The sequence below is a fragment of the Podarcis erhardii genome (assembly GCF_964252035.2).
Source record: "Podarcis erhardii genome assembly, chromosome: 7".
Taxonomy (NCBI): domain Eukaryota; kingdom Metazoa; phylum Chordata; class Lepidosauria; order Squamata; family Lacertidae; genus Podarcis; species Podarcis erhardii.
This window is the reverse complement of record NC_138511.1, coordinates 85,633,075-85,655,156: the sequence shown is the minus strand read 5'-3', so window position 1 is coordinate 85,655,156 and position 22,082 is coordinate 85,633,075. Positions and strand designations below refer to the sequence as shown.

The following is a 22,082-nucleotide window of genomic DNA, read 5'->3' as shown; positions in this document are numbered from 1 at the left end:
GGTGTGCTGGGCCTCAGGATAACCCATGAAATGTGGTCTAGGACCAGTCCAGAATCCGAAGGTTCCGCTGGGAGTCAGTCCAACAGGGCCAAGGCAGGACACGAGGCAGGAAACCAGGCAAGGACAGGTACAGGATTCAGGCAGGATCTAGCATACAGCAATGTTGCTCCCGCAACCTGGGGCAGGGTCCGACAGCCTTTTATTTTTGTTGGGGTAGCGGCCAGTCCTGATCCCCTGGCGACTCACCTCCCTGTTTCGCCCAAAGGCGAGCACTCCTCCTGCGAGTACTCAGGTCTCTCCTTCTCTTATACCTTAGTCTCTGCAGCTCGGGAGCCGTCGGTGGGTTACTAGACCCAGGGGCTGCCTCAGTCTCCCCTGACCCAACCAGTAGTGGAGCAGCTGTAATTGATGGCCCAGCTGAACGCAACAAAGTACAGTGGTACCTCGGGTTAAGTACTTAATTCGTTCCAGAGGTCTGTTCTTAACCTGAAACTACTTACCTTGAAGCACCACTTTAGCTAATGGGGTCTCCTGCTGCTTCTGCGCCACCGGAGCATGATTACTGTACTTATCCTGAAGCAAAGTTCTTAACCCGAGGTACTATTTCTGGGTTAGTGGAGTCTGTAACCTGAAGCATATGTAACCTGAAGTGTATGTAACCCGAGGTACTACTTTAATCCCCGCATCTGGAGCTAGGGCAGGCTCAGGCCCCTGACTCGGCCCAGCTGGTGTTTGTTGCAAGGGAACCTGTGCAGACTGGGACTCTTCAGGATCAGGCCCCAGACTTGGTTCAGGTGATGCCTGAGGCAAAGGATCCGGTGCAGACTGAGACTCCTGTGGTTCCAAGTCCAAGCCCAAGTCCCAGGCCATCACACAAGGTACCACTGTATATCATCTATCATATGAGGGACTCTGCCCTTGCTCCCTCTCTGCTCACCAACCCCACCTACTCCCTTTTGCCAAACCCCCATCCACCTTCCTAATTCCCCACCCTCCACAACTCCAGCCCCTTCCACAACTCCTTCCACTCCCTCTGGGAAGGTTTAACGGGGGGATGAGGGGGACCCTTCTTGCAGCGGCTTGGCAACCTGAGCATCTTGCAGAGCCAGGGTCTCCCCACCCTTCCATTAAACTTCACTGTGGGTGCATTTCAGCTGGCCCCCTTCCGTTAAACAACTAGCCTGGGCTGGCATTTCTCACAGTGCAGTTGGTTTAGCTGTCCCGACTGCAGAGTGTGGTGACATTTCACATTCTTTTGCGTGAGCCGGGGGTGCCAGGTCCCCCTCAATTCCTGGTAAGTGTTAGAATTTAATCAAGCATTAAGAAAGTGGGAACCTTGTGGAAGATGGGTGGAGCCCCGGCCTTAGCTCTGAGCTGGTGGGCAGAGACAGAAGCGTTTGGAGTTTTTAGGATGTCGGTCAGCTGTGGCATGTTCCAGGAGAAAAGGTTGGAAGCCTGTTCAACGCAGCAAGCTGAAGCAGAGACACAGAGCATCCATGACTGATTTCTGCTGGCATCCAAAACTCTGGCCATGGAAGAAGCAAGAGCCTCTTGGAGTGTAATGCTTTGAGCCCCTCCATCATAGGCTGAGGTTGTATATATGTGTAAATAAACCATATGACTACCGGGAGGAACACAGGAAGAAGTTACGCCGTGATACACCTACATCAGCACAACCAGATCCCTTTAGCTGCCCCAGCTGCAACAAAACATGTCTCTCCTGCATTGGTTTTTGTAGCTAGAGCAGGTGCTGTAACTCTCTGATGGTTTGACTTCACCCCCTCCTCCAATGCACACTGTTTCATCGTCTCCCAGCAGATGGATGCCAGCCTAAATCATATATAATAAAGACACCACAATCTCTGCTTTGCCTCATTTCCAAAGGAAATATGAACCCCAAGTAAGCGCCCATGAAATCTCTCACCGCTTGGAGATTGGCGTGGCGTGTAACAATACATATAAACAGACTGCTTCCACAGGTTCCCTGCTGTTATACTGAGCCAAAAGGCTTTCCTTTGCCCTGCATCTCAAAAAATGACCTTTTTGGCCATGCCCATTTTTTTACGCTTTAACAAGGTAAAGGGACCCCTGACCATTGGGTCCAGTCGCGGACGACTCTGGGGTTGCGGCACTCATCTCGCTTTATTGACCGAGGGAGCCGGCGTACAGCTTCCGGGTCATGTGGCCAGCATGACCAAGGCGCTTCTGGTGAACCAGAGCAGCGCATGGAAACACCGTTTACCTTCCTGCTGGAGCGGTACCTATTTATCTACTTGCACTGGTGTGCTTTCAAACTGCTAGGTTGGCAGGAGCAGGGACCCAGCAACGGGAGCTCAGCCCGTCATGGGTTTTGAACTGCCGACCTTCCGATCAGCAAGCCCTAGGCTCTGTGGTTTAACCCACAGCACCACCCGTGTCCCTTTTTTTTAGGCTTTGCCCAGTACAGTGCTTTGAACTGGGCTGGCAGCCAGTGCCAATGACAGAGCACCCATATAACATGGTTCTGTCACCCAGTCCCAGTAGGTTATCTTGCTGCATTTTGGACCAACTGAAGCTTCCAGATCATTTTCAAAGGCAGGCTCACATCTAACATTCACAACAGTTATCTGTATTGGCACAGATGGTTCATAACTTACTGTATGTAGTGTTTATTTTCCAGGGATTGTGTGTAAAGCCATAATTGTGTATAGTCAAAACAACCCCAGAACCACCCCTGCACAACCATTGGTACATTTCTGAAGCTGGCGCGCTGAGCTAGCCTTCCCCCCCTCCACGCAGGGCAGAGATCTTTTTTAAGCTCTGGGAAGATCCCATGCAGAAAGAGCTTTTAAGTTCTCTGCCTCGTGTGTGTTTAATTTGTGTGATTGCAGCCGGCAAGCATGTAAAGCTGTGATTGTGCAAATTAAAGTTGCAAGTTGACCATATGTGCAATTTGCAAGGGAAGGAAAATGGATTTTATATGGTACAGACTAACAGGAATACAGGCAAGCTTTATGTTGTACAAAATGGGAACCCGTCATTCTCCCCCCCCCCCCAATAATTTTTACTTATTTTCCAAATTATTACAAATCAAACAAAAATTGTTGTTGTTGTTTAGTCGTGTCCGACTCTTCATGACCCCATGGACCAGAACATGCCTTCCACTGCCTCCCACAGTTTGGTCAGACTCATGTTGGTAGCTTCCCAACCATCTCGTCCTCTGTCGCCCCCTTCTCCTTGTGCCCTCCATCTTTCCCAACATCAGGGTCTTTTCCAGGGAGTCTTTTCTTCTCATGAGGTGGCCAAAGTATTGGAGCCTCAGCTTCAGGATCTGTCCTTCCAGTGAGCATTCAGGGCTGATTTCCTTAAGAATGGATCAGTTTGATCTTCTTGCAGTCCATAGGACTCTCAAGAGTCTCCTCCAGCACCAGCATCAATTCTTCAGCGATCAGCCTTCTTTATGGTCCAGCTCTCACTTCCATACATCACTACTGGGAAAACCATAGCTTTAACTTTACGGACCTTTGTTGGCAAATTGATGTCTCTGTTCAAGGTGATGATGCTGTCTAGGTTTGTCATTGCTTTTCTCCCAAGAAGCAGGCGTCTTTTAATTTTGTGGCTGCTGTCACCATCTGCAGTGATCACGGAGCCCAAGAAAGTAAAATCTCTCACTGCCTCCATTTCTTCCCCTTCTATTTGCCAGGAGGTGACGGGACCAGTGGCCATGATCTTCGTTTTTTTGATGCTGAGCTTCAGACCATATTTTGCGCTCTCCTCTTTCACCCTCATTAAAAGGTTCTTTAATTCTTCCTCACTTTCTGCCATCAAGGTTGTGTCATCTGCATATCTGAGGTTGTTGTTATTTCTTCTGGCAATCTTAATTCCTGTTTGGGATTACTTTAATACAATTTCTTAAAATCAGGTTTCCCGCTTCTGTTGCAAACATGTCAATCATTTCCTCCCATAGCCGCATCATATCTTACTGAATGTCCAGTTGATTCTTCACTTGTCGTTAGTCCATTCTTGCAGCTGACCACATTCCTCTGCCCTTACAAACAGCAGAACCGGTCATTCTCCATCCTGGATAAGGCTGCCTACACTATCGTTTGTTAATGGCGCTGGGAATTGTAGTTTCCAGGATTCTTTGGGGGAGGCCATGTGTTTCATATATTTGGGGTGTACGCAGCCTTAGGTGGAGCTTAATACTTGGCAGAACTTAATTAGTTTGCAATTTTCACCTTGAGTCCTGGAGGGTACAAGATCTGCCCTACTTTTATGTATTTTTACCGTTCGGTTTCCCCCCTCGCATGATTTAACATCTGTGGAGAACTCAGAAAGGTTCCTCGCTGTTTTGCCCCTTTGCAACCTTAAGAAGGGTCAGAAGGTGGAGACACAGAAACCTCAGTAGGAAATAAATGTATGTGTCACACAGCACATAGTTCAACAACGGAATGAACTCTTGACGGCCACCAACTTGGAGAAACAGTGGAGGTGCTGTTCTTACTACATTTTAATCACATTGTGTTGCTTTACTGTTATTATAGCGATATACTTAATATATATAAAATATCTATTGTTGTTGTTTAGTTGCTTAGTCATGTCCGACTCTTCGTGACCCCCTGGACCGGAGCACTCCAGGCATTCCTGTCTTCCACTGCCTCCCGCAGTTTGGTCAAACTCATGCTAGTAACTTCGAGAACACTGTCCAACCATCTCGTCCTCTGTTGTCCCCTTCTCCTTGTGCCCTCCATCTTTCCCAACATCAGGGTCTTTTCCAGGGAGTCTTCTCTTCTCATGAGGTGGCCAAAGTATTAGAGCCTCAGCTTCAGGATCTGTCCTTCCAGTGAGCACTCAGGGCTGATTTCCTTAAGAATGGAGAGGTTTGATCTTCTTGCAGTCCATGGGACTCTCAAGAGTCTCCTCCAGCACCATAATTCAAAAGCATCCATTCTTCAGCGATCAGCCTTCTTTATGGTCCAGCTCTCACTTCCATACATCACTACTGAGAAAAATATCTATATATTATATAGATATCTATATATTTATAATATATAGATATTGATATCGAATACATTGATATATGCCTAATAGATATTAATATATAGTATTAAAAATGATCTGAATATATTGCTATAACAATAAACCAACACAATACATATTTTGTACGCTGCTGTGGACTCCTTTAGGACGAAGGTTTTCTCCAATAAAAAAAACAGCGTCCGATTTATGATTTAGATTCCCCCGCGTGCATTAGCGTCGTTCCGCAGGACCTCCCTCTTTGCACTGATCCTCCCCCTCCGCTGTGTTCCAACGCAAGTGACGCGCTCAGAGGACGACAGGCCGTCCCCTGCCAGCTGCGAATAGGCACGGGCCAATGACATTCCACCTCGCTCTCGAAGCCGGCCTATCCTAACAAAGCAACCAATCGTGGCTCTCCGGGCACCGCCGCAGCCAATCGCGTAACGCCTCCTCCTTAGGCTGCCGGCCTATCACGGCGCTGGCTCCGCCTCCGTTCGCCCTGGAGGACGCTCTAGGCCGGGGTATGAGGCAGGAATCCCCTCCGCTCCCCTCTCTGTGGTCGAGCGCGTCGCTCAGGCCCCGCCTCCTCGGCGCGAGAGAAGGGAAACCACCCGGATTCCTCCCAGATTCGGTTCTGCGCATGGGCGCCGAACCTTTTCCTCCGCACGTCAGTCAAGTGACGTCCCCGTCAGCTCCGCCCCCCGCTCCGCGCTCTTTTCCCGCTAGGTGCCTGTTTGCGACCGCCGCGCTTGACGGCTGGTGGGCTCTCTCTCCCCCTCCTCCCTTTGCTCGCTGGTTGTCAGGGCGGCTCGCTTTACGGCCCGGCGGCGATGGCGGAGGGAGAGCGGGCGGAGAACGGCGGCGGCGGCGGGAGCTCCGGGCGGCCGCCTCAGGAGGGCGAGCCGGGGGCGCTGGAGCGGGCCGAGGCCCTCAAGACGCAGGCCAACGACTTCTTCAAAGGTAGCGGCCGGCAGGGAGGAGGAGCCGTGAGGGGAAGGGGGCGGGGCACCTGGAGGGGAGGAGCCGGAGGAAATGGGGCGGAGTCAGGAGGGGAGGAGCCGTGGAAAGGGGCGGGGTTTGCCAGAGGGGAGGAGCTAATGAGGGGCCAGTGAAGAGGTGGCCAGTGGGAGGGCTGGGCTGCTTGTGGGGAGGGGGCTTTTTGATTAGAGTTAGGGGGTCCCAATGTGGGGAAATCAAACCATTCTGAAGGAAATCAGCCCTGAGTGCTCACTGGAAGGACAGATCCTGAAGCTGAGACTCCAAGACTTTGGCCACCTCATGAGAAGAGGAGACTCCCTGGAAAAGACCCTGATGTTGGGAAAGATGGAGGGCACAAGGAGAAGGGGGCGGCAAGATGGTTGGACAGTGTTCTCGAAGCTGCCAGCATGAGTTGGACCAAAAAGCGGGAGGCAGTGGAAGACAGGAGTGCCTGGCGTGCTCTGGTCCAGGGGGTCAAGAAGAGGCGGACACGACTAAACGACTCAACAACAACAACAATGTGGGGAAAGAGATGGGGGGGTGGAGTGAGGGAGGGGCCTCCTGTGCCACCCATGGGGGCTTGTTGCATGAGAGAGGACTAATGAGGGGGAGCGTTAATAGTAATAAAAAAATTATTTGTTTATTGCATTAATTTCCTGCCTTCTCCAAAGAGCTCAAAGTAATCTGCATGGCTCCTCCCCTTCACCCTCCCACAGTTTCCGTTGAACCCCCACAACAACAACTCTGTGAGGTAGGTCAGGCTGAGAGGCTGCCGCTGGCCCCCAAGGTCATACCCAGTGAGCTTCCTGACCAAATGGGGATTTGAACCCTGGTCCTAGTCCAGAGCTCATAATCTGAGTGCCTCCGCTCTGAAGGAGTGTCTCCACCCCCAGCGTTCTGCCCGGACACTGAGGTCCAGCGCCAAGGGCCTTCTGGTGGTTCCCTCCCTGCGAGAAGCCAAGTTACAGGGTACCAGGCAGAGGGCCTTCTCGGTAGTGGCACCCGCCCTGTTGAACGCCCTCCCATCAGATGTCAAAGAGAACAACTACCAGACTTTTAGAAGACATCTGAAGGCAGCCCTGTTTAGGGAAGTTTTTAATGTTTGATCCATTACTGTATTTTAATATTTTGTTGGAAGCCGCCCAGAGTGGCTGGGGAAGCCCAGCCAGATGGGCGGGGTATAAATAATAAATTATTATTATTATTATTATTATTATTATTAAATGTAGAAGATAAAAAGGACACATTTACCAACTTCCGCTTTTAACCATGGAACGCTATGATGACTCTTATTTTACACACCTGTGAAAAAGAGGACGTGTCCTGGAAAAGGAGGACATATGGCAACCATAACACTGGCTCCATTCGATGGAGGAGGAGGTTTTGAGGAAGACGCTCCCTTGGGATGTGTGTAGGGAGGGGGGCTCAGTCAGTGAGGGAGGAAGTATGAAACGTGTCTGGGTTGGTTGTCCGCGAGATGGGGCTCATGGGGTAGAGGGCATAGAATCATAGTATTGGGAAGGATCCCAAAGGTAATCCAGCTCAACCCTTTTGGCTGAGCGGCGAATTCGGCTGCAACAGCATCCCCCTGATAGGAAGCCAGACAGCTCCTGCCTTAGAAACTTGCAGTAAAAGGGAGTCTATCACCTTCTGAAGTACATTATTCTGCTGTGGAACAAGCTCCTGCTGTCAAATGGCTCTTTCCAGTCTTCAGTTGGAGTCAACCATGTTTGTAATTGGAACCCATTGGATATTGCAGCAAAGCAAAGGACTTAATTTTGGCTTGGAAGGAAGAAGAGTCCTCTTGGGGCAGAGTGACTTATGGGAACACAGGTCTGCCTACAGTGGGCTTCTTGGAAGGTTTTTTTTTTAGGGTTGTTGGTGGGTTATCTGTGGTTCTATGGGGGAGAAGAAGGGTAGTTAAAGGGACCATGTCATATTGGAGAAACATGTGCAGAAGTATGTGCTTCACGTGGGGAGTTAAAGGTGAGATGTTTTGGACAGCCGGGCAGCCACCACTTCCCTTGCTTCCCGCAAGGGAACAAATAACTCTCTGTGACTTGAACGTGTGAAATTAGCCATACTTGGGTTCTTGATGACTCCTAGGTAGAAAAAACGCCAGGCAAATTACAGGTTAATGGTCTTCCTTCCTCCCTGTTACATTAAAGCTATTAACTGCAAGCAAGTAGACTTTCTACTTTCCATCCCATGACACACGGTCTGTCCACTAGAATGATCTATTCAGGGGTGGGAAGCATTGTGATCAATTTGCAGGATTAGCATTCAAAGGGATCCTAATCTCTGGAGGTGGCAGCAGATTTGCAGAGTTTTTGCATTGCTGAACAGCAGGCTGGATCCACAGCACCCAGTGAGGAAGTAGATGGCCTTGTTGAAGAGCTTTGCTCCCCAATAACTTTCTTAGGAGGGTTGAATCTAAGATGAATGGGGAAATTCTGGCTGAGTAAGTGGTGGAGGTGTGCTGTTTAGGAGCGTGTAAAGGAGTGACCCACATTATTAGAGCAAGTGTGATACCTCAGGTGTAGAACATCTGCTTGGCATGCAGAAGGTGCCAGGTTAAATCCAGGTGAGTCTGGGAATGTCTCCTGCCTGAAATCCTGGCCAGTCTTGCCAACCAAGACTGGGCTACATAGACCAATGATCTGACTTGGTCCATCTTCCCATTTTGGGATGCGGCAGAATGGAGTTTCCTTCAAGTAGGCCTCTATCAGCTCTTGTTCTTAAGCCTCCAACACCTTCCTTGACACCAGGCTCTTAAAGATGGATTTGGGAGGCTTTTCTGCCTTCCCCGCAGCCATGATGCTTAACCTTTCGTTGTGCCCTCGGGTCACATGATGACCAACTCTGTAATTAAACAATCCAGGCCTCTTGGACTCTGTTGCATTTGGTAGAACCTCTGCCAACTTTCAGAACATGGTTCTCCTTTAATCCCCTGTGATGTTGGCTCATGCCCTGAAACAAGATGTTTTTATAGCCTCGTAATTCTGGCGTCTACGGATCCATGGAGACAAGTGAGGGCAGCTTCACATATATGGAAATGTGCACATTTCTCTCTATTTTCTGGAGTAATTCTGTCTCTTTATATTTTGTCAAATAAGCTGCGGTAACTTGCCCCACATTCGCATGTTTGGTTATTTCAGTTCAGCAGAGCCGTAATGTACTCTTGGTTTCTGTCCTCACTGGCACTGCATACATAAAACACATATCTTGTAATTTGTTGGGGGAAGTTTGATTGTGTCATCAGTCTAGCGTTATTTCTACCCAAGTTCTAACTTTAAATCCTTAAGGCAAATCAGAATCTTTGCTTCTTGCTAAAATAACTGTTAAAGGTTTACAGGAACCTTTCCATTTTGTCACTCTTTATCACCCTGATTCTGGGTACAGAAAGTTGTTTAATGGCACAGTCCTGTCTACTCAGAAGTAAGCCGCATTGGCAGTGTTAGAAATTAGCTGGGCTCTAGGTTCATTTTGTGGCTTGCATGGGTCTATTTGTGACCACATGGAGATTTCTGGACGGCATCTTGGCTACTGATATCTCCATCTGGCTGGTCTCTCCAGCATTCTTAAGCAAGTAAGCAGAAAAGCTTATTTAAAGAGGAGTATTATTGTCAATGAGAATGTCCTCTCCTAGCTGCCCCAGGAGACAGGAGTCATTTCCTTCCATAATTTCATTGGGCCTCCAAGGTCTGTTTAACAGCTGCTTCCTATGCATGCACCCAGTGGGACTTCCTCCTAGGTATTCGTGTTCATGGTTAAAAAAGATTTTAAAGGAAAAATAAGCTCTGGGGACAGGATTGGGTCCTGGTTGCCTTTGTGATGGAGAGAGCAATAGAATAGGCTGTCCCACCCTACGTTGAGACCTGTTTGAGGAAGGGGAACCAGTGCCCCTCTGTATGGAGTGCCCAGCTGAAGACCCTTCCAGGCTGTAAGCGGAAAAGCAAAGCAAGGAGATGCTTTTAACTAGCGCGTTTTGGGCACAGGAAGTTGGTACGCTGCTTTCTGTGCTGTTCAAAGCTTTGCATCCGTTGGCGTTTTACAGCTCACCAGGTTTGTGGCTTAGAGATGGTGGATCAGTCTCATCCACCTTTCTGTCTGGAGGGGGGCTGAAGACGGTTGTTCAGCCTTAGAGGGCACTGATGACCTGGATCCTTTGCAGTCTGGCTTCAGGCCCAGTTATGAGACAGAAGAAGGCTTACTTTGCCAGCGGATGACTTTACACCTGAGAGTGGGCCAGGAGGATGGAGTGAGGAGTGCTGCTCTGTTAGTTTTCCTGAACCTCAGCTCCTTTTGATACCACTATTGTTGGTATCTGCCTGGATTGTCTGTTCTGGCTAGACTTCGGAGGCTCTTTGGTGGTTTTGCTCCTTCCTGGACGGGCATGCCCAGATGACTGTGAGGGAGAGCTCCTGCTTTTTGCCCCTTAGCTTACGGGGTTCCAGGGGGTCTGTACTGTCCCCCGCGCTCTGACATCTACATGGAACCACAGAGGGGAGTCATCCAAAGGTTTGGGTTTCCATTTCACCAGCATGCCGATAACATGCAGCTATGCCTTTCTTGTCCATCTCTGATCGGGTTGTGGGAACCCTAAAACCATGTCTGGGGGCTGCTTTGAGATGGGCGAGGGCAAAGAAACTGAGGTTACCGTATTTTTCGCACCATAGGACGCACCGGACAATAGGACGCACCTTGTTTTAGAGGGGGGGAGAACAAGAAAAAAAAATTCTCCCCCTCTCTGCCCAGCGCCCCTTCAGTGAAGTGGCAGGAGGCACTGCGCAGAGAGGGGGAGAATTTCCCCCCTCTTGTTTTCCCGCTCTAAAACAAGGTGCCGTTTAAGGTGCGTTCAGGCGGCTACCTTGGAAGCCTGGAGAGCGAGAGGGGTCGGTGTGCACCAACCCCTCTTGCTCTCCAGGCTTCAGGTTCCTTTCGACCTGATCTTTGGGGCTGGCGGGGGGAAGCCCACCACCACCCCAAAGAGCAGGTCAGGGCGCAGCGGAGAGGCTGCTGCCATAGTCGCGCGTCACCTCTCCAGCTGGGAGAGGGTCGTGGGGCTATGGCTTCTTTTGCCCCGCGCACGCTCTCCCGGCTGGAGAGGTGACGCGCGGCTATAGAGGCTCCTGCCATAGCTGCGCATTACCTCTCCAGCCAGGAGAGGGTCACGGGGCTATGGCGTCTTCGCTCCATAGGACGCACACACATTTTCCCTTCATTTTTGAAGGGGGGAAAGTGCGTCCTATGGAGCGAAAAATACGGTACATTCATGCAAGAGGGAGGGGCTGAGGCTGTGGAGGTTTATAGTGAAGCTGAATGGGGGAATGCTCCCCCCAAAGACCCACCCACCTCTGCGCTTTGGGAGTAGCCAACAGTCCATCTTACCAGCATCGCAGTGTGAGGAGGGAAAGTCTGTGGGGTGGACATAATAGGAACAGCGGAAACACATGATGAATGGAGCACCTGTGGATCTGCATTTGTGTTTCTGATTCTTAGGCAATAAGGAACAGGGTTGTTGTTGTTGTTGTTCATAGGTGCCTCGGGGCTTGTGTAGGAAAGGAAGCAGCTGCACAGACATGTGTCTGCTTACCGTACAGCTATCATCTTGGTCTAAACCAGCTTCCACCAACCTGATACTCCCATCTGGAGGCCAGCAGCTTGGGGGAAGCTGGTCTAAGCTATTAACGTATCATCTAGAGGTGACCTTGGGTCATGTTCAGGCTGAGGTCAATGTCTTTCGCTGGCCAAGAAGGTAACACCAGAAGGGAGCTAAAATGTGGATTCTTCTTTATAGAAGAATCATAGAATTGGAAGGAACCATCTAGTCTAGTCTAACCCCCTGTGATGCAAAAATCTTTTGCCCAATGTGGGGCTCGAACCCACAGCCCTGAGAGTCTCAGGCTCTACCGACTGAGCTATATGCACTGTGTGCCTTTCTGCTTGAACATTTAGGTGAATTGCACCAGAGTTAGGTCCCCCTTCCCAGGGTGCCTCTTCCTGTCATGGAGGAATGTTGCTTCCTCTTGACAGAAGAGAGGAGAACTCTGGGATATCCCGACCTGCTTTTCCCCAGTCTCTTTGTCCTCTTCATGCCAACTCTGATGACTTTAAAAGCAGTTTAGACATACTCATGCAAAGCAAAGCAGGGTCCGGTACGGTTGAGATCCCTGTGTTGCAGGGGGTTGGACTAGATGACCCTCAAGGTCCCTTTCAGCTCTCTGATTTTGTGCATAGCCCACTCCTGCGTGTAAATGGCACAGGTGAGCCTTCCACGGATTGGCTTCTCACACCTCGCCCTCCTTCTCTTCCTTGTGTGAATAACAGTTTTTGTTTGTTGCTTTGTTGTGCATTTTTGTGCTTTCATATTTTAAACCGCCCTGTCATGGCAGTATTGGAAATTTAATGAAATAATAAAAGCTTGGCATCTGTTTAGTTGCACCTCCGGGCTCCGTAGCCAAAGGGGTGCTTCTGGCAGCATGCAATGGCTCCCTAATAACAGCCGTTTCCCGCCTGTCCTCCCCTCTTCTCCCAGCAAAGGACTATGAGAACGCCGTGAAGTATTACACCCAGGCCATTGAACTGAATCCCACCAACGCCATCTACTATGGCAACCGGAGCCTGGCCTACTTGCGGACGGAATGCTATGGCTATGCCCTGGCCGATGCCACCAAGTCCATCGAGCTGGACAAGAAGTACATCAAAGGCTATTACAGGCGGGCCACCAGCAACATGGCCCTGGGCAAGTTCAAGGCAGCCTTGCGGGACTATGAGACGGTAAGCAGGGTGGCGGCTTTCTCCTCTTGAGCATCTAGGGTTGGCGCAATGGCGGCGGGGGGGGGGGCGGTGTTGCTTCAGACTGGGCTAAGATTGCGAAGCAGTGTCAGCTTTGAATAATTCCTCAGAAGTCCACAAATCTTGGCTCGGCTTTCTAGCCAGCCATTATTTGTGGACAATGCCAGACCATCACCACCGCGACCCTCTTCCTCTCCCCAGTCCCGCTACTCAGACGGAAGACTTGTGGGAGGAGTGTGTCCTTCTCTCATTCGCACGAGAGTGTGGCAAAGTAACAAAGGAACCTCTTTTGAGCAACGTAGCAGATTCCTGATGTTCCATGTTCTCCAAGCTCCAGGACAGAGTTAGAGAAGACACATGTCCAAACACACACACACACACACACACACACACACACACACGCCTTCATTTCGGATGGCATTATTGTTCTGGGCAAGATGGGGAAGGCTGATTGCAATTGGCCACCCAGCAATTGGCTTTGTGGAGCTCTGACAATAAAAGGTAAAAGACCTCTGGACAGTTAAGTTCAGTCAGAGGCGACTATGTGGTTGCGGCGCTCATCTCACTTTCAGGCCGAGGGAGCCAGCATTTGTCTGGGTCATGTGGCCAGCAGGACTAAACCGCTTCTGGTGCAACGGAACACCGTGATGGAAACCAGAGCACACCTTCCCGCTGCAGCAGTACCTATTTATCTACTTGCATTGGCATGCTTTCAAACTGCTAGGTTGGCAAGAGCTGGGACAGAGCAATGGGAGCTCATCCCATTGCGGGGATTCGAACCACCGACCTTCTGATCAGCAAGCCTTCTGATCAGTGGTTTAGATCACAGCGCCACCCGTGTCCCCAGCCTTGACAGTGGTCAGAGACGAAAGGAATATCAGGTTAAGGACAGAATATGCAGGGGTTTGGGGGTGCGGAATGCTCTGTCAATTTATCCCCTCAGAGGTGCTAAGAGTGGGGAGGGGCAAAACCCCGAGGTAAATGTAGATGGCTTCCAGTTTCAGCAGAGTGATATAAGCCCACCCTATCCAGTAGCTCGGGGGATGCGGACTTGCCGATCAGAGGGTCGGCGGTTCAAATCCCCGTGACAGGGTGAGCTCCTGTTGCTCGGCTCCTGCTCCTGCCAACCTAGCAGTTTGAAAGCACATCAAAGTGCAAGTACTGTAGATAAATAGGTATCGCTCCGGCGGGAAGGTAAATGGTGTTTCCGTGCACTGCTCTGGTTCGCCAGAAGCGGCTTAATCATGCTGGCCACATGACCCGGAAGCTGAATGCCGGCTCCCTCGGCCAGTAAAGCGAGATGAGCGCCGCAACCCCAGAGTCGGCCACGACTGGACCTAATGGTCAGGGGTCCCTTTACCTTTACCTTTATCCAGTAGCTCAGTGGCTCAGGAATGTTCATAAGCATTCTATTTGCTCAGAAGTTTTTAAGAGTGTGTGGCAGACAAGGGGAGCTGCGTGTTGTTGGTTGGAATGGTTTCGGCAAGAAATGGAGCAGATGCGGCAAAAAATGGATACAGCTCCATGTGCCAACATAGTGCGTGTGAGGACATTGTAGGATTTTGTGATGGAGAGCAAAAAGAGGAGAGAAACATGTCAAAGTAGCTTGTTTATTACCTGACTTCATAGGCCACATTTCAGGACGCTTTACAATATCTTGTAAATACACAGTAATAATTGTAATACAGCATAATAAAATTGTTATCCGCTTAAAACCGCATTTTGAGAAATTGGTGTTGCACACAAAGGCTCAGGCCTGAATTTACGAGATTCCCAACTTGTAGATGATGAATATATATAAATTCCCTCCTCTGCCCACAGGTTGTCAAGGTGAAGCCGAACGACAAGGATGCTAAGATGAAGTATCAGGAGTGCAATAAGATTGTGAAGCAGAAGGCTTTTGAGCGGGCCATCGCCAGTGATGAGCACAAGCGGTCTGTGGTTGACTCCCTGGACATAGAGAACATGAGTGAGTTCATAGAGGATGTGGCAGGGGGAAGCTGTTACAGTGGATACTGGGGGGGTTGACTGCGACCTGACTGGGGCAAGGTGCTCAAAGTGCAGCTGAAACACAGAAGGGAACTTCTAAGCTTCCTGCTAATCCACATGAGACATATTCAGCGAGGCTCTAATCAGTACCCCATTGCTAAAGTTTCAGGCATCAGCCGTTCTGACAGGTGTTTTAACATGCTCTGTGCGGAGACCAAACCCTCATAGTAATGATCACAGGCAAAGAGAGGGCTGGAAGAGGCAGGAACAAGCCCTCTGATGGCCTGAAAGATGTGCCACAGGGCCCAATTACCCAGCATGCTTTGTGTAGTCTCTGATTTGGGGCACAGCTCATGATTGTATGCATCGTCTCCTGTCCTCCCTGTTCTTATAGAATCATTGAATCATAGAGTTGGAAGAGACCCCAAGGGCCATCGAGTCCAACCCCCTGCCAAGCAGGAAACACCATCAGAGCACTCCTGACATATGGTTGTCAAGCCTCTGCTTAAAGACCTCCAAAGAAGGAGACTCCACCACACTCCTGGGCAGCAAATTCCACTGTCGAACAGCTCTTACTGTCAGGAAGTTCTTCCTAATGTTTAGGTGGAATCTTCTTTCTTGTAGTTTGGAACCATTGCTCCGTGTCCGCTTCTCTGGAGCAGCAGAAAACAACCTTTCTCCCTCCTCTATGTGACATCCTTTTATATATTTGAACATGGCTATCATATCACCCCTTAACCTCCTCTTCTCCAGGCTAAACATGCCCAGCTCCCTTAGCCATTCCTCATAAGGCATCGTTTCCAGGCCTTTGACCATTTTGGTTGCCCTCTTCTGGACACGTTCCAGTTTGTCAGTGTCCTTCTTGAACTGTGGTGCCCAGAACTGGACACAGTACTCCAGGTGAGGTCTGACCAGAGCAGAATACAGTGGCACTATTACTTCCCTTGATCTAGATGCTATACTCCTATTGATGCAGCCCAGAATTGCATTGGCTTTTTTAGCTGCCGCGTCACACTGTTGGCTCATGTCAAGTTTGTGGTCAACCAAGACTCCTAGATCCTTTTCACATATACTGCTCTCAAGCCACGTGTCACCCATCTTGTATTTGTGCCTCTCATTTTTTTTGCCCAAGTGCAGTACTTTACATTTCTCCCTGTTAAAATTCATCTTGTTTGTTTTGGCCCAGTTCTCTAATCTGTCAAGGTCGTTTTGAAGTGTGATCCTGTCCTCTGGGGTGTTAGCCACCCCTCCCAGTTTGGTGTCATCTGCAAATTTGATCAGGATGCCCTTGACTCCATCATCCAAGTCGTTGATAAAGATGTTGAATAAGACCGGGCCCAAGACAGAACCCTGTGGCACCCCACTAGTCACTCTTCTCCAGGATGAAGAGGAACCATTGATGAGCACCCTTTGGGTTCGGTCAGTCAGCCAGTTACAAATCCACTGAGTGGTAGCATAGTCAAGACTGCATTTTACCAGCTTCTTTACAAGAATATCATGGGGCACCTTGTCAAATGCCTTGCTGAAATCAAGGTAGGCTACATCCACTGTGTTCCCTTCATCTACCAGACTTCTTAATTGCTTGTCTCCAGTTTCTTCCCAAGGCTGTGTGCTAGAGTAGATCTTTTAACTGCTGGACTCGAGCCCAGTGGTTCTCAAACTTCCTGTGCTCGGGAATCTCTGCATATCTGCTGTGGAACTCTTGCATACTGCAGAGGACTCTGGGACATACTTCAAGGTGCTCACACAGGACTCTAGCATTGCTGTGCGTCAGGGCTGGAGCCAGATGAAGGTCAGCAGGAAGATGCAGAATCGGTTGTCAGTGAACTCAACTCTTTATTCAAGGAAATGGTGTGCAACTCAGCAACACTTCCCAGCAGGTCTTGCCCCCATAGAGCAGTTGCCAGGACTGAAGGTTCCTGCCTTCCACCCACTCTAAGGCTCCTCCTCTCCCGAACGTTTCCCAAGCAGTCTCAAACTGTGTCTGCGCACCTCTGATCTCTCTTCTGCCCTCTTCATTATTCTGTGCATTCTTGTCGCAGCAGGAGGGGGAGACTCCCTGAATTCTCCAGCAGCCTCTTGACCCCCTCTCCTCTGCTTCAGCCTCAGAGTCTGAACTGCTCCCTGTCACGGGTTCCTCCTGCTCACTAAACCCTGTTGTTTCTTCAGTATTCCAAGGCTCTGAGCCATCCTCCTCTGGAATTTCTCTTGGGGGTTTTCCTGCTGGGGCCTCCCACCGCTCCTCCTTGTCCACTCAGTCCCTGACACCTCGAGTGAATAGAAGATGCGCTCGAGAAGGGGCCACTGCCTTCACCTCTGGCAGGAACTGCAGGACAAGAAATAGGTTACAGAAGGCCAAAGTACCTGTACTTTTCGCTCTATAAGACGCACCAGACCACAAGACGCACCTAGTTTTTGGAGGAGGAAAACAAGAAAAAAAATATTCTGAATCTCAGAAGCCAGAACAGCAAGAGGGATCGCTGCGCAGTGAAGGCAGCAATCCCTCTTGCTGTTCTGGCTTCTGGGATAGCTGCGCAGCCTGCAGTCGCTCCATAAGACGCACACACATTTCCCCTTACTTTTTAGGATGGAAAAAGTGAGTCTTATAGAGCAAAAAATACGGTATCTGCCATTACTGATCTTTTCACTCGGAAATCCTGGGGATTCTCTAGAACTCTGCCTGAAAGGGGTTTCCAGAGAGGCTTGAGATCAGAAGGAAAGAGATCAGGCTTCTTAGAAGTCAAAAAGCAAAGGCAACAAGGAGGTCTCTGACTTGGTGCAAGCCTAAGGTTGCTGCTTGCAGCCACTTCAAGCTTCTGTTGGATGGAACCCCTTTTTAGCTAGTTTGGACCCCTGCTTGTTATGGTCTGGATTGGGGGCCGCTTCCATCGCTGGGCAGCACCACCTCCTCACCCCAGCATCCCTCCTTTCCGAGGAAGCCCTGCCATCCTCACGCTGGTGACTAATGCCATTTCGCACGGGAGGCTGCGCCAAGGTTTTTCTGCCAGCGCCCGAAATAGATCAAGATCTCTGATCATAAATAGATCCCTGGCGTGGAGAGGCTTAATCAGGAAAAATAAATAGACTGGTCTTCTCCTCTGCGGGCCAGCTGCTGGCACGAGCCGCATCCCTTAATCTCACTGTCTGGACTAAGCCACCGCACGCTTTCATCCTGGACGTCTGTGGATTCTGCATTCAAAGCTTCTTTCTGCAAGCAGGGACCTTCCTGGCGCCTCCTGGCATTTGGAGGAGCTGGAGGGAAAATTGCTGTCCTTCGAGTTTGGCAGTTCAGCCCAATTAGCGGAACGGCAGTGGCAGGCTTTTCAATTACAGGAAGGGAACCCTGGCGAGACACTTTGGTTTTGCAGAAACGGTACTGTTCTGAGGTGAACACGCAGACACTTGCCTGCCTCCATCTCGGGCAAACAGTTGGTAGAGCATGATTTCAGGGTCGTGGGTTTGAGCCCCGCTTTGGACAAAAGATCCCCGCATTGCATGGAGTTGGACTAGATGATCCTCACAGACTCCTCCAACTCTACATTTCTGTGGTTGTTTCTGGGGATCAGGTGTTTTGTTTTGTTTTTAATAATATTTATTAAAGTTTCAATAAGAAAAAAGTTTAAAAAGTAGTAAAAAAATAATACAAAAAATACAAATACCAGAAAAAATAAAAACAGTTAAAAATAAATCCCTCTTTCTATATCTTACAATTCATTTACTTATTTTCATGACTTCCTCACACCTCCCTTTTTTGTATTCCAATTCAAATAGTTAGTTCAGCAAATCCATACCCTCTTTATTTTCTCTTAGTTCTTTATCTTCACATATTATAACTTCAAATTTTCATCTAATATCAATCCATTTTTACATATTCCTATTTAACCTTATTGCTAAAACCGCTTCGTTTCATTCCAACATCATTTTAACATTCAATAATTTTACAGTGTTTCTGTAAATAATCTTTAATTTCTTCCAATCTTCTTCCACCAACTCTTCGCCCTGGTCTCGGATCCTGCCAGTCATTTCCGCCAATTCCATATAGTCCATTACTTTCATCTGCCACTCTTCCAGGGTGGGTAGATCTTGTGTCTTCCAATACTTTGCGACAAGTATTCTTGCTGTTGCTGTAGCATACAAAAAGAAAGTTCTATCCTTCTTTGGCACCAATTGGCCTCTGATTTTTCAGGAAGATCAGGTGTCCTGCCCACACTCTGGAAAACTGGTAAATCAATGAGGGAGGGCGATGAGGTGCCCAGGGTTATCTACTTGGAACTTTTAAAATCTCTTCTGCCAGAAGGAAAAAGGCTCCCGGCGCAGCTTGGGATGGAGCCATTAGTGAAAGGCAAGGGGGAGGTATTGAGCCCGCAGTTGCTTACCTGTAACACAGTGGGTGTTGCCTGGGTGGTCGCTTGGGGTGCCAAGGGGCAGGCAGACTCCCCCCCCCCCCAGCCATAGCTGTCAACTTACAGATTTGAAAATAAGGGACCATCAGCCTCGAAAATAAGGGATCAGCAGCCAAAATAAGGGATCAACAATTACTTTGATAAAATACAGATTTTGTTGCGTGCAAATGGCTTTAGTTACCTATTAGGTCCATAAATTACCATATAGCATATATTCAACACACAAAAACCAGCAACAATTTGTTGTTGACAAAGGACAGCTGGACATAGAAAGGGCCCCGTTACCTTCAGTAGCTTATTTAAGGGACGTCATCAATAAGGGACAGCAGCGGGACATGGCCCTGGGATAAGGGACTGTCCCGCCCAATAAGGGACGCTTGACAGCTATGCCCCCGTGTGATGCTAGGCTGGCCTTGTGTTTGCGTTCTGCCCCTCCACTCACTTCCTGCTTCCTGCTTCCCCAGCCATTGAGGACGAGTACAGTGGCCCAAAGCTGGACAACGGAAAAGTGACCCTTGCCTTCATGAAGGAATTAATGCAGTGGTACAAGGATCAAAAGAAGCTCCACAGGAAATGTGCCTATCAGGTAACTCCTCCTCCTTCTCCTCCTCTCCCTCCTCCATTGAGAGCCGCCCCCCAGGGCTGCAGAAACGCTGGGTTCTCTGTGCTATGGCATGGAGCTGCAAGAGGTTTAAAGGGTTGCTCCGAGGCAGGGATGTCCAACCAGTAGATCACGATCTAGTGGTAGATCCCCAGCTGATCCTGGTACAGTGGTACCTCGGGTTACATACGCTTCAGGTTACATACGCCGCTAACCCAGAAATAGTGCTTCAGGTTAAGAACTTTGCTTCAGGATAAGAACAGAAATTGTGCTCCGGTGGCAGCAGGAGGCCCCATTAGCTAAAGTGGTGATTCAGGTTAAGAACAGTTTCAGGTTAAGAACAGACCTCCGGAACGAATTAAGTACTTAACCCGAGGTACCACTGTAGATCTCTTGGGAGTTGGACATCATCATCATCATAATAATAATAATAATAATAATAATAATAATTTATTATTTATACCCCGCCCATCTGGCTGGGCCTCCCCAGCCACTCTGGGCGGCTTCCCAAAGAATATTAAAATACTATGATACATCAAACATTAAAAGCATCCCTAAACAGGGCTGCCTTCAGATGTCTTCTAAAAGTCTGGTAGTTGTTGTTTTCTTTGACATCTGGTGGGAGGGCGTTCCACAGGGAGGGCGCCACTACCGAAAAGGCCCTCTGCCTGGTTCCCTGTAACTTGGCTTCTTGCAGTGAGGGAACCGCCAGAAGGCCCTCAGAGCTAGACCTCAGCGTCCGGGTAGAACAATGGAGGTGGAGACACTCCTTCAGGTATACTGGACCGAGGCCGTTTAGGGCTTTAAAGGTCAGCACCAACACTTTGAATTGTGCTCGGAAACGTACTGGGAGCCAATGTAGGTCTTTCAAGACTGGTGTTATATGGTCTCGGCGGCCGCTCCCTGTCACCAGTCTGGCTGCTGCGTTCTGGATTAGTTGTAGTTTCCGGGTCACCTTCAAAGGTAGCCCCACGTAGAGTGCATTGCAGTAGTCCAAGCGGGAGATAACCAGAGCATGCACCACTCTGGGCAGGCAGTCCACAGGCAGATAGGGTCTCAGCCTGCGTACCAGATGGAGCTCTAAGGGGATCATTGCAACCTGCCTGTAATTGAAGGCATGTCTCATGCACAGTACATACCGCAGCAGGCCATTGGCACTTGCGGACCACAGTCATGTGACGTTTTCGCCAAGTACGTGTTTATTTAAATTCCTCCCCTGCTCTTCCAAAGGAGGCCAGGATGGCAGGCAGCAGAACAGGCTTTTCAAATCATTAAGGACATTTAAAAACAGTTGCGCATATACTCCCAGCTAATAATTTCAGGGTTAGAAATGGTATCTTTCAAATGCCCAAGTGAACAGGAATGCTTTTCGATTCTTCCTGGATGACATTAATGAGGGAGACAGGCGCACCTTACTAGGGAGGGCATCCTACCAATGGGGAGCAGCTACGGAGAAGGCCCTGTCCTAGGTCAGCTCTCAGCAGTCCTGGCCGGCGATGATAGGAGTTGTAGTCCAGAACCTCCGGAGGGCAAGAGAATGGCAAAGGTTGATCTAAGCTAATGCAAGCCATACCCATTGGAAGCCTCGGCTCTTCTTCCCCATCCTGTCCCCCCTTGGTGTAGTGGTTAGAATAGTGGTTCTCAAAGGGTGTGGGAAGGTGAGGATGGTGGGAAGATTCAAGGACAATCTAAAGAAACATTTAAACATTTCAGTGTAGTATAGGATAGTGTACAGTGGTGCCTCGCAAGACGAAATTAATCCGTTCCGCGAGTCTCTTCGTCTAGCGGTTTTTTCGTCTTGCGAAGCACGCCGATTAGCGGTATTAGCGGTATTAGCGGCTTAGGAAAAGGGGGGAGGGAAAAAACTCGCAAGAACTCGCAAGACGTTTCGTCTTGCGAAGCAAGCCCATAGGGAAATTCGTCTTGCAAAGCACCTCAAAAGACGGAAAACTCTTTCGTCTAGCGAGTTTTTCGTCTTGCGAGGCATTCGTCTTGCAGGGCACCACTGTATTTTTTAAATTTTTTTGCAGAATATGGATAGAGATATTTTCAGAACTGAGCACTGCTAGGAGTTGGTTCTTCTTATTCTCCAATGTATTTCTTATCAATTTAAAATTTAATAATAAAAAAATTATTTATACTCCGCCCTCCCCACCCAGAGCCGGGCTCAGGGCGGCTAACACCAGTAAAATTACAGTAAAAACATAATAGGGAAAAAACCCCAATTTAAAATACAGGTTAAAATGCAATTTAAAAGTGCAGCCTCATTTTAATAGTAGCCCATAGATCAAAACCATAAGGGGAGGGAAACATAA

General features: G+C 49.2%; 1 protein-coding gene and 1 long non-coding RNA gene across 2 annotated transcripts in view; both read left to right on the top strand.

The window, feature by feature from the left end:
- The first annotated feature begins 438 nt into the window (after positions 1-438).
- Positions 439-22,082, top strand: part of LOC309346284 — a 127,081-nt gene continuing 105,437 nt past the window's right edge. Inside the window, exon 1 of the long non-coding RNA XR_014158565.1 lies at positions 439-665. This is a non-coding gene — a long non-coding RNA (uncharacterized lncRNA). The remainder of the gene's footprint in view (positions 666-22,082) is intronic.
- PPP5C (protein phosphatase 5 catalytic subunit) overlaps positions 5,801-22,082 on the top strand; it is a 35,708-nt gene continuing 19,426 nt past the window's right edge. The window contains exons 1-4 of the mRNA XM_081869179.1: positions 5,801-5,958; positions 12,515-12,756; positions 14,596-14,743; positions 19,631-19,752. Coding sequence (XP_081725305.1) covers positions 5,829-5,958; positions 12,515-12,756; positions 14,596-14,743; positions 19,631-19,752 — 642 coding nt within the window. The 5' untranslated portion in view covers positions 5,801-5,828. The remainder of the gene's footprint in view (positions 5,959-12,514; positions 12,757-14,595; positions 14,744-19,630; positions 19,753-22,082) is intronic.